A 16,030-nucleotide genomic window follows, 5' to 3' on the forward strand; every position below is an offset into this window, starting at 1 on the left:
GTGCATGACAAAGGCTGATTTTCAAAAAGCTTATTTAAAAAACAGATAAAAATATTCTTCTGTTTTTCATGTAAAAAAATATTTTATTTTTTTTGTATTTTTTCTAAAAACGAAATTTTAAAAATCAGACTTCGTCATGAACACGGCATATGTCTTGAGCGTCCTCACTACAAATTTCAACCAATTTGGTCAATCCAATCTTGAGATAGGTATCGTGGCATCCGGTGTTTCGAGAAAAACGCTCACAGAGTTTGACAGTTTGCTTTGCGCATAGCAAAACTTGAAACATAAATCATCTTCTAATCACTTAAATCATGAAATATCTTCATGCAACTTTCTGGAGTGATTGAAAATCATCATTTGAAAGGATTTATGAATATTCAGAAATATGAAGTTTTTAGATTTTCTACATGTATGTAACCCCTTTAAAGAAGAAAAGATAATTTGTCAAAAGATACACTTGTTTTATGTACAATATTGGGTCATCCATAAATCACGAGGGCACTTTTTTTGGAAATTTCAGGATAAAACAACCCTATTTCATAAGAAAAGTTGAATTCCCGTTTTTATTTATTTTTGAATTTTTTTGATGTTTCAGGGGATTAAAAAAGAGATCTTTTGAGCCATAGCTCGTGATTGTGTTAGATCTGGTTTAAAAGAATTCTTTTTGAATTGTGATTTTTTTGAAAATTTTGAAAATTTGGACAACAACAAATTTTTAAAGCAAAATTAAATTAGCATTTGTTTTTGCAAATTTTTGGATATAAAAATAATTCTTGAAAGCAAGGCACCTCCTAAAACAATATTTTTGAAACGCTGTAACAATTTACTACAATTTTCTCTCTGAGACTTAAACAATTGGTCAAATTATTGCTGAGAAGCAGCCTCACAATGAACTCTAATCGATGAAAAATTTAAAGTTTTGCGATTTTGTCTGATCTTTTAAATAGAAATATATAAATATTTAAAGAAGAAAATTTGATTTAAAATATGAAATAAGGAATACTTTCTATTTTTAAGGCCTTTTCAAGTTAAGCCAGATTTTAAATTGTTTAATTATTTTTATTGAAAAGTTCAAACATTTTCACAAATGTTACAATTTTTAACATTGAAAATCGGAACAATAATTTTTAAGATATCGTCAGTTGAAAATTACAGGCTCATAAGGTGACATTTAGAGAAATTCATTTTCATCGATTCGAACTCATTTTGCGGTGTATTTCATAAATTAATTGTCCGATTTGTAAATTTCCAGAGAGCAAAGTATTGGCCATTTTGTCATTTTTTCAAAAATATATTTTCAGAGGAGCTTTTCCCCCAAAACGATTTTTTTAATGCAAAACTAAACGAAAATGTATATCATGAAGTAGTTATAATGTGAAAACGCATTTTATCAATGCTTTTTGGAAATAAGAACTCTTGAAATTATAGAAAATTTTAAGGTGGGAAATTATCCTTATCTTATGTGACTTTGCCAAAACCCCCTTGGTGCTTTGCGTAAGTTTTGACCCGGTTGGTGCTACAAGTGTTATAGAATTGTTTTTTTTTTACTATAATTTTCAATACTTTATTCTGCCGTTCTACGCATAGTTGTCCCATGTTCAAAAAAGTGCAACTGAGAAAAACGCGATTGAAATTTTTCGACCGATTTCTGTGTTTCTACGCATAATTGTCCCGTGGGTTCCTATTCGCCCTATGTGTCCCTAATCACCCCAGTTAACAGTTTATCACCCTTATTTGTGATCCTCTTGCTATACAACAGGTAAACAAGGCATAATGCTTAGTAAAACTAATGATTCCGTGTAAGAAAATACTTGGTGGGACAATTATGCGTAGAAGTTCAACGATGGGACAAACAGACTTGGTGTTGTTTTTGATGAGTTTCCGAACAAAGTACCAGATTTTATGTGTTTTTCTTAAAGTACACATCAGACTAAACTTAAAAATGACATAAAGTCAAAATCGTCAAAAACTGACATGGGACAATTATGCGTAGAACGGCAGTTATGGACAAATAAGTATGCAGTAACTTTTGTAATGTCCAGACCATGCCTCTACAATTTTTTCGCTATCTAAATGATAATGGTATTTTTTTTTTGTAGTATAAAATGTGAAAAACAAGCAAAATTTCTAAAAGTTTCTTAAAAACATGAAACAACTACAAAGACTAAAGGTAATGATAGGAGGTTGTGGAATAAGTCAAATACTATTAGAAATAAGCATAAACAAAGCATGACTAATGCAAATTAAAATATTAAAAATCAAACAAGAAAAACATAAAACAAGAGAAGTTTTTCATACATAAAAAATTGCTCAAAATTTCATACTTCAAACGGAAAAAAATCAAGGGAAAAATTGAAAATTTCGTAACACAAATTAAATTTGAAATATTATAAAAATAAAAAAGTGTTTGTTTTCAACAACTTTTTCTTAAAGATCCTTTTTTTATTCATTTTCTTGTTTATATATTTTAGCTTTTCTGAAGACTGAGTTGCGTTTTAGATTAACCCAATTTTTTTTTCTAAAGGAAGGTCATTTTGGGCAACTTTTGTTCTACGAAAAACTTCACTTATCTTGTTTTATGTTTTTCTTGTTTCATTTTTAGAATTTTTAATTTTTATTTATCTTGTTTAGTTTTTGTTTGTTTTTGGTAGTATTTGGCCTATTTTACAACCTCCTATCATTACATTTTGCCTATCTAATTTTTTCATGTTTTTACAGTCACTTTTTCGATTTTTTGCTTGTTTTTCATATTTTCTGCTATAAAACGGCACCAGTATCATTTGAATTGTAACAAAATGCGTAGAGGCATAGTCTGGGACACTAGAAAAATTACTGCATACTTCTTTTTACTTAAAATATAGGAAATTTTAGTAAAAACACAGCCAAAGTTGACCCCTAAAAAATGACATTTTTAAAAACATTGGCAAAGTCACATAACACAACTTCCAACCCATACATTTTCAAAAAATTTAAGATTTCCTCTTTCCAATGCTTTTAAAAAACCAAAAATTGGTAAAAAAAATGATTTTTGGTGATTTTTTAAATCGAAGCCCGTCTAAAGGCGGGATTGGGTTGTAGAGAGTTAAAGGTTAAATATTTTTAATTATTAAAGTTAAAATTAAATTATTGACATGGCATAAAAGAAATCCACGTTGTAAATCTTCAAAATAAATACCTTGTTACATTTTCGTAAAGTATTGTAACGTGCCTTTCGTCGATACTAAAGAAAATTACCAATTACAATACCAATTTACCGATTTCACGTAGAATCGCCTTCACACGCGGAACGCGACACAGGAAGAACAAGAACTAGCAGACACACGAATAAAAGGGGGGAAGGGCCGAGCGCGTTCGAGAAATAGAAATCAGGTATCATCAGGAGTCCAACATTTTGCTTCTTCCACGGCCACGAACTATGTCCAGAGCGCTCTTCCACGCACACTTTTTAAAATTTACGGGGTCCTTCAATCCCTGCTCCACACCTCAAACGATCCCAACTCGATTGTTCCTTCAACACCGGAGCACGTCACCGCTGCCGTGGGGTAGTCTCCAGCAGTTCCAAACATACACACACGGGCACAAACACACACACACACAGCACAGAACGGCTATCGATCGAGAAGCTCTCTATTCAGCAGCAGCCAGTTGTCCTTTCCCGGTGCCACAACCAATATCCGTGTGTTCCGAGTACGACGGAATGTGGTTCCGTTCTGCGGAATGTTCCGCGGTCACAGTCTCCCCCAAAAGCAGGTTCCACGAGGTCAATCCGTAACACGCACGTTAGCCGCGACGACTTCCACCGACGGGGACAAACCGCAGCAATACCCAAAACCGATTTTTAGTGTTTTATGTAATTTTTGCACTCACACTCCAGGCGCCTGGTTCTACGGGGGGGTTCAACGTCGCTCCCTGCTGGAAGAGAAAAACACGTTACGGACCAGCAACTGCTCGCTCTGCACTGAACTGGAGACCGCGGCAAGACAGGCACCGACGGACGACCAATCGACCCGCTCAGCTTGCTCTTGCTTTCTCACGGCGCGGTTTTCGATGGCGTTTCGCGGGAGCGAGAGATTTGAGCGAATTTGAAGCGCCCAGCGGTGTCAATCCAACAATCGACGCAATTTAAACTTATTTTGAGCAAAATGTCGTAATTTTTACTGATGTTTTTTTTGTTAAATAATTAAAATTACGTAAAAATGTCCGCGAATTTTAATTTTTGTTTACGTTTATACGCGCGCTCTACAAAATTGAAAAAAAAAATGACGTATCAAATGAACTCGATCGAGTTCATTTTGACATATTGCGTAGACCACAGGCTTATCAGACGTATCATCGCTTCCTCAAAGAGTATTGAAAATAGAGCGAGCACTATGGGACCACAATTGGGTCCTAAAATGAAGCTTAGATTGCTGATATTATTGTTTACAGCGATAAAGCTTATTTTTCTGAGTACAATGACCCTTTGTACGACCACAAAGAGTTTAAAATGGATTTTTAAATCAATTTTGAAAAATTAACCTCGCGGTCCTTCTTGACAGAAAAGTTCCTACTTGACAGCTCGTTCCAAGGGGACCATAGTTGATCCATCGAAAAAATGCTGTCTTGTCAAAAAAAAAATTTGCATTAAAATGAAAAAAAGTGATCAGAAATTGTTTTTAATCGTGTTTTTTATCGTTGTACATAAAAATTGACATAGCCCGCATAGTCAACAACCATACAGTCACCATTTGTCGAATGATTTTTCCTAAATGATCTTAATAATACACCAAATAGGGTGCAACCGTACATTTTCCATTCCCCAAACAATCCTACAATTTATTAAATAGGTCGTTAGGTAATGTTACAATACATTTTTACAAGGGATTTTTTTTCGTGGATCATAGTCATACCCTACCCCAAACTGTTCAATTCTTATTTTATGTGAACCGTGTGTGTGTGTGTGTGCAACCATCCAAACGGGACCACGCGGCCACTTCTTACAAATTGAATTGTTTCCTTGTATTTAGATCTACACTCTATACATGCAAATAACTCGCATAGGCATTTGGAAGGTGTTAGCTCTGCCGAGCTTCGGTGACCCATTTCTACGCTGGCTAGCCGAGCGCGAGGTACTTCAGCTTTATCGACAAGCCCCGCCCTGAAGAACGTTTGCATCAATCGGATTCAAACGTTATTTAGAACTTCCGAACCCTTGTCAAATGGACAAGGGCCCAGCGCGTATATAGTTGATAGTAACAGTATTCCTAATTCCAGTCATAGCTCACCAAGTGGTTAGCATTTTGTTTACCAATTCAAAGGACGGGGGATCGAACCCCACCTCGAGCGACTTTGATTTTTCGTTCTTATTCATTATTTCAAGTATTTCTAAGTCTTAAACTTTCTCGTTGGGAGCAGGTGGGCATCAAACCCAGGACCATTCGCTTACAAAGCGAACATCGTAACCAGTCAGCCACGGCCGCTCCTTAGTAAGATAGGCGTAGTTGTCTTAATTGAATTGTATGGATGTTAGAGTAGATGAAAGAGTTATTTGATCAAAATTATGGAAAGCTCTCACCAAAACACGAAATCTTCAACAGCTTGATTCCAATCTTCTCGACACGTTCTTCTTGAATCATCAACAGGAAGAACCATCAGTGGAATTCCCAGGAGCGGACCTGGTACCGATACACGACTTTGAAGTAATCGATCGATGATCACCACCCACACCTTCTTCTTCGATGTTTCAGCAACGCTTGAATTAACTTCAACTTCGCGATTGTTGTTCCTGCCTTTTCTGCTTCCGTTGATGTGGAAGTTGAATTTCTTATGATCCTATCGCTTACAATTGTAACAAGACCTTCAAATTTTAACTAATTTCACAAATTTTAAAGAAAATTTTAAGACGATCAGAAAGTTAAAAATGACAGCAAACAAAAAACGCGTCCGACCCCAAGCACAGCTTGTTTCGATCCCCATTCTTATTTTATGTGAACCGTACCACAAATTAATAAAATATGATTTTAAATGGTAAACTGCTTTACCGACACTTACCGACACCATTTGAAAAGGGAGGAGCCAAAAAATAAACTCTACAAATGTTCTGGGAACTATGGATTTAACGGGAATGGTAAGTATATGATTATTAATGGTTAGCGGTTTTTTTTGTAATGTCCGGGATTTGTTACCGCTTGATGATGATGTTTCCTGTTGATTCTTCCGTTGTGCTGCCGCCTTATCTAATTGAGCTATCTCAGTTACATTACGTTTGGCGGTTTAAAATGCATTTTATTATGAAATGTGGCCTCAAAATTTATCATAAATATATCGTAAGATGTATGGTAGAACCATACAAATAAATTATAGACCAATCACATGGCGAACAGTTATCGTTCTGATAATGGTCAATCAATTGTTTAAATTATTTGGACTTATAAAAATTATCACGAAAATAAATTAGCTTTACATACAAACTATATGGCAAACAGGTATATCGTTCCATGAATTGTTGAACAATGGTTTGAATTGTTGAGACTTAGGAAAATTTTCGCTGAATTCAGGTATATCGTTCCATGAATTGTTGAACAATGGTTTGAAATGTTGGGACTTAGGAAAATTTTCGCTGAATTCAGGTATATCGTTCCATGAATTGTTAAAATATTATTTGAATCATTCGGACTTAAGATTTTTTTTTGCTGTAGTTCATTTGGCTCAATCATACAATACCTGTTTCAAATAATCCTAAGCGTTAGGCGAACAGTTATATCGTTCCATGAATTGTTGTACAATTGTTTGGATTATTGGGACTTAAGAGTTTTTCGCTGAACTTCAAGTTGGAAATACTACGTCGGCTATGGTACCCTTATGTTTTAACAATAGCTGTTCCGAAAAATCCTTACCATATGGCGAAAAGTTATATTTCTCCATGAATTGTTCAACAATTGTTTGAATCATTGGGACTTAAGAAAATTTTCGCTAAAATTCATTTTTGGCTCAATCATACAAAAACGGTTTGAAATAATACCAAACATATGAGGAATAAGTGTATCGTACCCAAGATCGTACCATTATTTGTTGTGCAATTATTTCAATTATTGAACTTAGGAAATTTAGGAAATTTTCCGCTTAGGTTTCTTTGACTAAATCATACCGAGTATCATAACTTTTATCATACCGGCTACAGTACAATTATTATTGTTAGAACATAGCTGTTTCGAACCATCCTAATCGTATGACGAATAGATACCGTTCATTAAATTGTAGGAAAAAAAATCAACCATTCGAATATGTCAAGATAAGTGCAACAATTCGGGAAATAGTACCATTTTAATTTTGTTATATGGTTGTGACATTATATCAACAATATCACAAATAGTAACCATACCAGAAATAATTTTTTTATGATTTCGACAGTTTCACCTTTGGTATTTGATTATGCGGGAGGGCTTTAGTTGTTTAGTACCCAATTTCCCTTCCGGAAAATTCATTGTCTAACGTCGTAGATCCAACTCACGGTTTAATTAGATAAAGTTGTAATTGACGTGTAATTAACACCTAGACTCCCAATCTCGAGAAAAAGGGGGAGTTTCCATATAAATGCCTCCTTTTTCTCGAGCTTGGGAGTTTATATTAAAAAGTAAGTGTGTAATATATTGATAAAGTTTCTAGTGTTTCCTAGCAAAAGTTTTTGCCATCTCATTCTAGCAAAATTCTTATAGAATTCTGCCAGGAGTCCTCGCATAAGGCCTATCAGAATTGTTCAAGCAGAATTCTAGCAGGGTTATAACCTCGTTGACGGATTAAGGTGTATTCACATCATACCGCATCCGCAGCCGCAGCCGCATCCGTATCCGCAGTACGGAACAGTGTGAATGGGAACATTTGAAATGCATTGGAGGAATCGCTTCCGCACTGTGCGTCCGTACACTCAAACCCCGATGGTTTGACAACCAACTGTTGTCAAACGAACGGGGTCACTTTTTAGTTTGACACCCCTTTTACACGGAGTTCACACACACTACCAAACGTTTGTTTTGACAGTGTTGGTGAGCGCCGTGTAAAAAGTGACAGTTCATCACTTTTTAGTTTGTCTTTGACCAACCAACGGGGTACAAACTAAAAAAATGTCAAACGAAAAAGTGACCAACCACCGGGGGTTGAGTGTACTGTCAAATTTTATACGGATGCGGCTGCGGCTGCGGATGCGGTATAATGTGAATACACCTTTAGTCGGCTATTTCGTCAGTCGATTCATCCTACTAAACTCGATTATATTTTAGGAACAGTAAGGTGTTTTTTTCTACAGGGAAGCTTTATCGTTGAGAACAATTATATCACAAATTCAAGCTTAATTTTAGGACCCAATTGTTGTCAAAGGAACGCGGTCACTTTTTAGTTTGACACCCTCTTTACATGGAGCTCACATATGTGCACATACTACCATACGTTTGGTTTGATAGAAATTGGGAGTTCCGTGTAAAAAGTGGCAGTTCGTCACTCTCTAGTTTGACTTTGTCGAGCCATCGGGGTACAAACAAAAAAAAGTGTCAAACAAAAAAGTGACCAACCACCAGGGGTTGAGCTCGACCTTAAGACTTTTTGAGATCTTGAGTGTATTTACGCAACAACAATTTTAACTAATCCAGATTTCTAAGCGAAGATGGCGTTACGAACGGTGCACGGCCGAAATTGGGTCATAAAGCCCTATGTAAATTTTTAAGTACAACGATTAAAAATATGCTTAGAAGACCGGCTCTGTGGCTTAATGCTTACGGCTTCTGTCTCACAAGCAGAAGGTTCAGGGATCAAATCCCGGTCGGTACCTTTGAAATTTGGAATCATAAATTTGAACTTTGAATATGAACAAAAACGAAAATGAATCAGGTGAGATTCGATCTCACACCTCTGGATTGGTGGTCTGGGACGCTAAGCAGTCGGCCATCAGAAGGTTTACACTCTAGCAGGGAATGGATCCGTAGTGTTGAAACATGTTATCCTCTCATATTAAATACGCGCTGATCCCTGATTTGCCTGAGGGGATTGGAAGTCTAAATATAGATCGAGTTTCCTTCAGATGCTTGCTTCTATGTTTAGGCTGGGCCGAACAATGCCCAGCGACCTCGGAATTGGACCGCAAGGAGCTCTGTCATTCTGAAACGGGTCGTTGGAAGCAGCGCGAGGGCTATCATCACCTAATTCCCGGGACTGAGATAAGTTGTATCAGCATTTGGCATATACAAAGTCTGATACAAACTATACTTTCCCATAATATTGCTACCGGTTAGCGGGTATTGGATTGGACCACACACACACACGATTAAAAATATGCTTAGAAAAAATTTCTGATCACTTTTTTATTTTAATGCAAAAAAATTAAGTTGACAAGGCAACATTTTTTCGATGGATCAACTATGGTTCCCTGGGAACGAGCTGTCAAGTAGGACCTTTCTGTCAAGAAGGACCACAAGGTTAATTTTTCAAAATTGATTTAAAAACTCTTTGTGGTCGTACAAAGGGTCATTGTACCACAGACAACAGACGTAGCGGCTAGAACAAAATATTTTGAAAATCGTGTGTAAAAACATGGCTGCCGCATCCTGCTAATCTACTAGCGCCATCTGTTAGCCTATTGCCACTCTCTAAAGCAGCCATGATGGTTTTCTGAGAAGGTGTGTTTGAAAATGCATCACCCAAAAATGTTTAAAAATATATTATTTAAATTTTTCGAGAAAAGAAATAAAAAAGTAAAGATTGTGTTTTTATGCTATAGTAAATCTACTTTAATTATCAATTAACACGATTTACGAGCACATGGATTTTTTTTCATTTAATTATCAATATTAAAAAATAGTCTAATCTGATGGTTTTTTTAACACAGCAACCAAGGCCGCGCTTGAGGCTGTCAAATTTTTGCTGGTTGTGTTTATAAACAAAACCAACAGAGGTGAGCGAAAATAAGGAGGAGACCCGGTGGAAATCGGGAGGATGGGCAAGCGTTTCTTGGAGGATAAAAGATCCGGAACCAGAAACGAAACAATCCGGAACTGTCGAAGAAGGAAAAACAGCAAGGTATGACACGGTAAAGTCTGGATGTCATCGGCGCCGTCAGCAAGAGCTATTATCACGGCCAACCCCGTAAACCTTTTGGCCCCAAACGACCGCATTCCGAAGATTATCTCCGGAACCGACAAACCAGCTACCACGATCATTTCAACGCTCACCTCCAAGGCATCAACATCTTCAACGCCCTCGAAACCCACCCCACCTTCAAGTGACGCCACTTCCGGCGAACCCTCGTCGCCATACCAAAGGCCTGAATCTTGAATGTTCTCCCCGGCGCGTCAGATTCCCCCACCGGATTTCTAGTGTAAGCGATCCTCAAACACCAGAACCAGAACAAACGATTACAAACGTTGAAAACCAACAAAATGAAAGTAGGCGGAAAGCGATATTTTGACAGCGGGCAATGTGTCAGGGCAAAGCGACTGCAGCGCCACAAACGGATTGCCACAACTAAAAAATCTGTAACAATGATTTACACAAGGGAAGAATCGAGCCCAAACTTCTGTTGTCTGTGATTGTACGCAGAAAAATAAGCTTTATCGCTGTAAACAATATTATCAGCAATCTTTGCTTCAATTGGGTCCTAAAATGAAGCATAGATTGCTGATATTATTGTTTACAGCGATAAAGCTTATTTTTCTGAGTACAATGACCCTTTGTACGACCACAAAGAGTTTAAAATGGATTTTTAAATCAATTTTGAAAAATTAACCTCGCGGTCCTTCTTGACAGAAAAGCTCCTACTTGACAGCTCGTTCCAAGGGGACCATAGTTGATCCATCGAAAAAATGTTGTCTAGTCAAAAAAAAAATTTTGCACTAAAATGAAAAATAGTGATCAGAAATGGTTTTCAATCGTGTTTTTTACCGTTGTACATAAAAATTGACATAGGGCTTTAGTACCCAATTGGACCCAATTTCAAAATCACGTACCAACATTAAAAGTGTGCAATGGCCTGACAGCCACACTATTTCTAATGTTGATACCACTGTGCGGGCGTGCACAGTTGATAACGCCATCTTCGCTCAAAAAGTCTGGATTATTTAACACTTCTGGAGTTTTTTTCTAAAAGGTCCAATAAACCAAATTTTCAGTTTTTACTTTTTGGGTGTTTTTTAATACCCCTGACTCAAGGCGGTTTAAAAACACCCAAAAAGCAAAAACTGAAAATTTTATTTATTGGACCTTTTCAAAAAAAACTCCAGATTATCAATAGAGCACCAAAACGTATAGCTCTACGTTACCCTATGATACAGAAATTCTTCTCCTGCATCTGTCTGTATCAAGAGCAATCAAGTAAATCTGTACACATGCGAAATGAACCACCGAATGAACCCCACGTGCGCTGACAGCGTCTTGTTTTGATTTTGCATTCTGGTTACACTGACAGCTACGTCCTTGAAATGAACTGGTTTTACTTTTTCTCGCTGCTGCTGCCTTGCAAGTTGCAGTAGTGGATCGTCTGTGGGCCAGATTAGAATGCAAATTTAAGCGCCTCAACATATAATTGGTTGATCACAAGGTTGACTGCAAAAGTAATCGCGCGAAGGTGGTAAATTCGCCCAGGATGACTAACGGCACACCAATCAGCAGCTGGTGAGTGACGAAATTACTGACCCGTTTTTCCATCACGAGCTGTGGTGGCGGTCATGTAATCCCGCCGCGGCGCGCCATGTAAAGCGCGCAAAAGATTAAAATTAAACATTCTTTTCGTTTCCTCCCGCTGCTGCCAGTGATCGATGTCCCCGGCTTGTGGCCTTCGGGAATGTGCTGCTGGACGTTAGTGTGGAGCTTCGCGATACGCAAATTTTGAAGGACTTTGATCTGAAGGAGGATGACCAGCGGGAAATTCCTGCGGACAAGTTGGCCCGGCTCGGTGCGGTCACCATGGAAACGTAAGTGTGATGGGTCGATAAATACCCACACGTGTGGCAGGGTGGAGTGGAGGTGGGAGGGGGGCCACACCTCCGGTCAATTCCGGCGCGGCGCGAAATTACTGCCGCTTTGCGGTACGCCAGGAAAAAAAACCCCGATTTAATCCCACCTGGGGTAAGATAGAGCCTTTCTTACTAAAGGAAGATATCTGGACCAAATTTTCAGTTGATATCGTTGTTCCAAAATTGATCCATTTTAGTGAGCGTTTAGTCAATTCAAAAACAACACTGTCGCTTACACGCAGAAAAATGTTTTGTAGAATCAGCCTGTACGAGGTTTGTTTCAACAAAAAATTTGTTGGATTCAATCAACGCCGATTTTGCGTTGAAGCAAACCTTGATTTTCTCAATTCCACAAAAATCTTTTGTTGACGTTTAGCGTTGATTCAACAAAAATCTTGATTTTCAAATCAACAAAATGTTTTGTTGATTCAAATAGGCCTTATTTTTCTGCGTGTAGCAGAGATAATCATGATAGGCGATGAGTGATGAACGAGCAATCGATAGGACAACTTGTACAAAAAGGGGGTTATCTAGTATCAAAACCTTATACGCGCCAGCATTACTCGCGTCTGCATGTGAAGCTCAACTTGACAACTTGTCGGCGAGGCGACGGAAATCGATCGTCCATGATTTTTTGCAAATTTTTCCAATTAATATTTCTCGAGAATTGATTTGATAAAGAAGCTTGATTTTGAGTCGGAGCCAAAAGCAAACCCTAGACCTTAACCATGTTCCTCCAAACAACAGATTCTTCACCGATGGCTCCAAGCTTGACGGCTGTACGGGCTTCGGTGTTTATCATGAATCTTATCAGCTGTTCTTTAAGCTGAAGGACCCGAGTTCGGTTTACGTCGCAGAGTTAGCCGCGGTTTACTGCGCACTGCGAATCATCGAGACCATGCCACCTGACCACTACTTCATCTTCACCGATAGCTTTAGCTCTGTTGAGGCTATCCGGTCTCTGAAGCCGACCAGGGAGTCTACGTTTTTCCTCACGGAAATACGTAAGACTTTAAACAACCTGGCGGCTCAGTCCTTCAGCATCACGGTGGTTTGGGTCCGCGCTCATTGCTCGATTCCGGGTAATGAGAAAGCGGACTTGCTCGCCAAGAAGGGTGCTGAGAGTGGAGACATTTTTGAAAGGCCAATTAGCCTACAAGAATGTTACGGTTTCCCGAGGCAGCGTGCGCTTCTGGATTGGCAAACACAATGGGACGGCGACACCAAAGGACGTTGGATGTATTCCATACGACCTAAGGTGCAAAGAAAAGCCTGGTTCAAGGGAATGGACTTGACGCGTGGATTCATCAGAACGATGTCCCGCCTTATGTCGAACCATTACTCGTCCAAGGCTCATCTGTACCGTATCAACATGAGTGATACGAACCTTTGCGACTGTGGGCAGGGTTATCAGGACATCGACCATCTCGTATGGGCGTGTCCAGATCACCAGGCTCACAGAATTAAGTTGAAAGATACCCTCAGGGCCCGAGGAAGACCACCAGAAATCCCGATGCGAGACGCGCTATCTCAGCTAGACCTTGATGTTCTCTATCCTATCTATCAGTTCCTCTCAGATTCCAAAATATCTATTTAGTTTTCTTCCAGTTAGTTTCTCTTCAGTTAGTTTTCCTCTATTTAGTATAACTCGCCTTCACACAAAGCCGTCGTTTCTGGTTTGCACCGGAAGCAAAGCAAGATCGCCCCAGCAGCTGGACACCGAGTTGCGGCTGAGGACAAAACGCAAAGGCCAGAAGAGCCAACCAAGACCCCTACACAATCCCCCTTCCCTTCCCACGCCTTGTCTTTAACATCAATCCCTTCCCTACTAACCCCGAGTAGGCCGCGGGTAATCGGCTCCCCTCCCACTAACATTTACACACAAGATCCTCTGTAATTATTAAGTTTTTTGTAATTACAAAAGCCGACTCGGTCCTAACCAGGTCCCAGTACCGAAAAGGACCTAATAAAAATAATTTTATGAAAAAAAAAAAAAAAAAAAAAAAAAAACCCTAGACCTTTCTTTGGTAAGAAAGGCAAAAAATGTCCCAACAGCATGCGACTCTACTAGCCTCTAACTGAACAAACTTTTACCTTCAGATGCGGCCCGCCAAAGTACAACCCGGGGGGGTCGGCGCTGAATACGACGCGGATCCTGCGGGGCCTTGGCGAAAAGAACGTGATTTTCTGTGGCGCCGTCGGCGCTGATGAGAATGGAGAAATTATAACCAAGATCCTGAAGGACAGCTCGCTGAACACATGGTAAGAGATTCTGCATCGCTTGATGTGGCTATGTTTGTTTTATGGTTTTGTTATTGCGATGTAATTAACGGGTTGGATGCAAGTGCGCTTGTTTGATCGTTTTTTCAGTGCATTACTCGTTTTAGCCGGTGCATGTAAACACTCGAAGTGAAGAGGAGTGATAACATGCATGCATTGCTGAGGATTATTGACCGTTGGGATTTCCCAAAAATGGTGCGATAGGGAAATCCCACAGGGCAAATAGGTGAAGCCTTACATTTTGGTTTAAAACTCTATCAAAAACAATACAAATACAAACTAACACAGAAATACTGATCTTCTTCTCTTTCCCGTAGCATCCAAACACTGCCGGACCACTGCACCGGAACTTGCATCTGCCTGATTAGCGGCGACAAGCGCAGTCTGAACGCAAACATTGGCGCGTCGCTGCACTTCAAGAAGGAGTTTGTAACGTCCCGCTGGTGCCAGGGCAAGATTGGCAGCTGCAATTCGGCGGCCCACGATGACATCGAGGAGGACGTGCGCGTGTTTTACGTCGAGGGTTATTTCGTGCCGGAAAAGTTTCACATTTGTCAGTACATTTACGAGAAGTACTGCAAGGGCACGGCAAATCTGTTCGTGACGAACCTGAACGCGACCTATATTTTGCAAAATTTTACCAAGGAAATGCGCTGGATGGTTGAGCAAGCGGATCTTGTATTTGGAAATCTGACCGAATTTGTAGCCCTGGCGGAGATTTACGAGTGCGAAGACTTTGACGAGCTGGCCAAATGTTTGATTCGGAAGTATTTGAAGATCAATCGGGAAAAGATTCTGGTCGCCACGGATGGATGCCGATGTGTGCGGTTCTATCACGGCAACGGGAGCGCATTCTACGGGGAGTCGTACCAGGTTCCGATAATTCCCCAGAAGGCGGTTGTCGACACTACCGGTGCGGGCGATTCGTTCGTGGCCGGCTTCCTGTACAAGTACATGAACGGAGAGTCTCCGACGCTGCCGGACTGCATCCGCCACGGAAGCAAGGTAGCAGCGAAGGTGATCCGCCAGGTGGGCTGCAATCTGCCCTCGTCACTACCGGCATCGCCGACGCTGACACCCACAACCTCGCAGCAGGAAGATTTGTTGAAGGCCAAGCAGACTTAAGCGTGCTTGAGCTCACGGGAAGTTATGTTAAGTTGTCGTCTATTGTCGTACAGGTGCTGTACTCGATCGGTGATTTGTTCAATCTCATATTTGGCTGTTAAGAGGTACTTAGGGAATCTCATTCCTTTCATTAGAAATTTTGTTTTTTTTTTTTTGCTAGGTGATAGATTGAATAGTTATTAATTTTTAAGCTCAAGCTCATTATGTATCGCTTTTTTAACTTGTTAAACAAATTAAGCTAAAAAATGCAAATGGAAATAAAATTGCTATTCTTGTTGTATCAGTCGTTTGTTTTGCGTATTTTTTGGATAAAAAACCCAATTTTTTTAATACCAGAAGTGATCATAAAATGACATGCCTCATAATTGTTTTTTTTTTTTGTTATTTTTTTCAGATGAAAATACCTACTAGAATTAACCTGGCGATTATTGCACTCGATCGGAATTTCTCGACTCACGATCGAGATTTTTCGATAGTGAGATTACGATCTACCATCGCCAACTTACAATCGAGAATTCTCTATCGTGGCTCGGGATATTACGACCGAAATTTGTAATAGCATTTTTCAATTATTTTTTTATTGAAATGACAAATGACAGAAATAGAAAAAAATAAAACTATTTTTAAATTCAAATATTTTAAAACAT

At 39.2% G+C, this 16,030-nt stretch overlaps 2 protein-coding genes across 2 annotated transcripts in view; one reads left to right on the plus strand and one right to left on the minus strand.

Moving 5' to 3' along the window:
- LOC120413612 (UPF0047 protein YjbQ) overlaps positions 1-3,954 on the minus strand; it is an 87,562-nt gene extending 83,608 nt beyond the window's left edge. Inside the window, exon 1 of the mRNA XM_039574516.2 lies at positions 3,258-3,954. The gene's annotated coding sequence lies outside the window, so the exon portion shown is untranslated. The remainder of the gene's footprint in view (positions 1-3,257) is intronic.
- A 7,520-nt stretch (positions 3,955-11,474) lies between these two features.
- Positions 11,475-15,666, plus strand: LOC120413638 (adenosine kinase-like). Its single transcript, XM_039574555.1, has 4 exons — positions 11,475-11,637; positions 11,775-11,936; positions 14,079-14,240; positions 14,576-15,666. The coding sequence occupies exons 1-4, from the start codon at positions 11,609-11,611 to the stop codon at positions 15,381-15,383; spliced, it is 1,161 nt and encodes a 386-aa protein (XP_039430489.1). The 5' UTR covers positions 11,475-11,608; the 3' UTR covers positions 15,384-15,666.
- The last annotated feature ends 364 nt before the right edge of the window (positions 15,667-16,030 follow it).

The sequence above is a fragment of the Culex pipiens genome, chromosome 2 (assembly GCF_016801865.2).
Source record: "Culex pipiens pallens isolate TS chromosome 2, TS_CPP_V2, whole genome shotgun sequence".
NCBI lineage: Eukaryota > Metazoa > Arthropoda > Insecta > Diptera > Culicidae > Culex > Culex pipiens.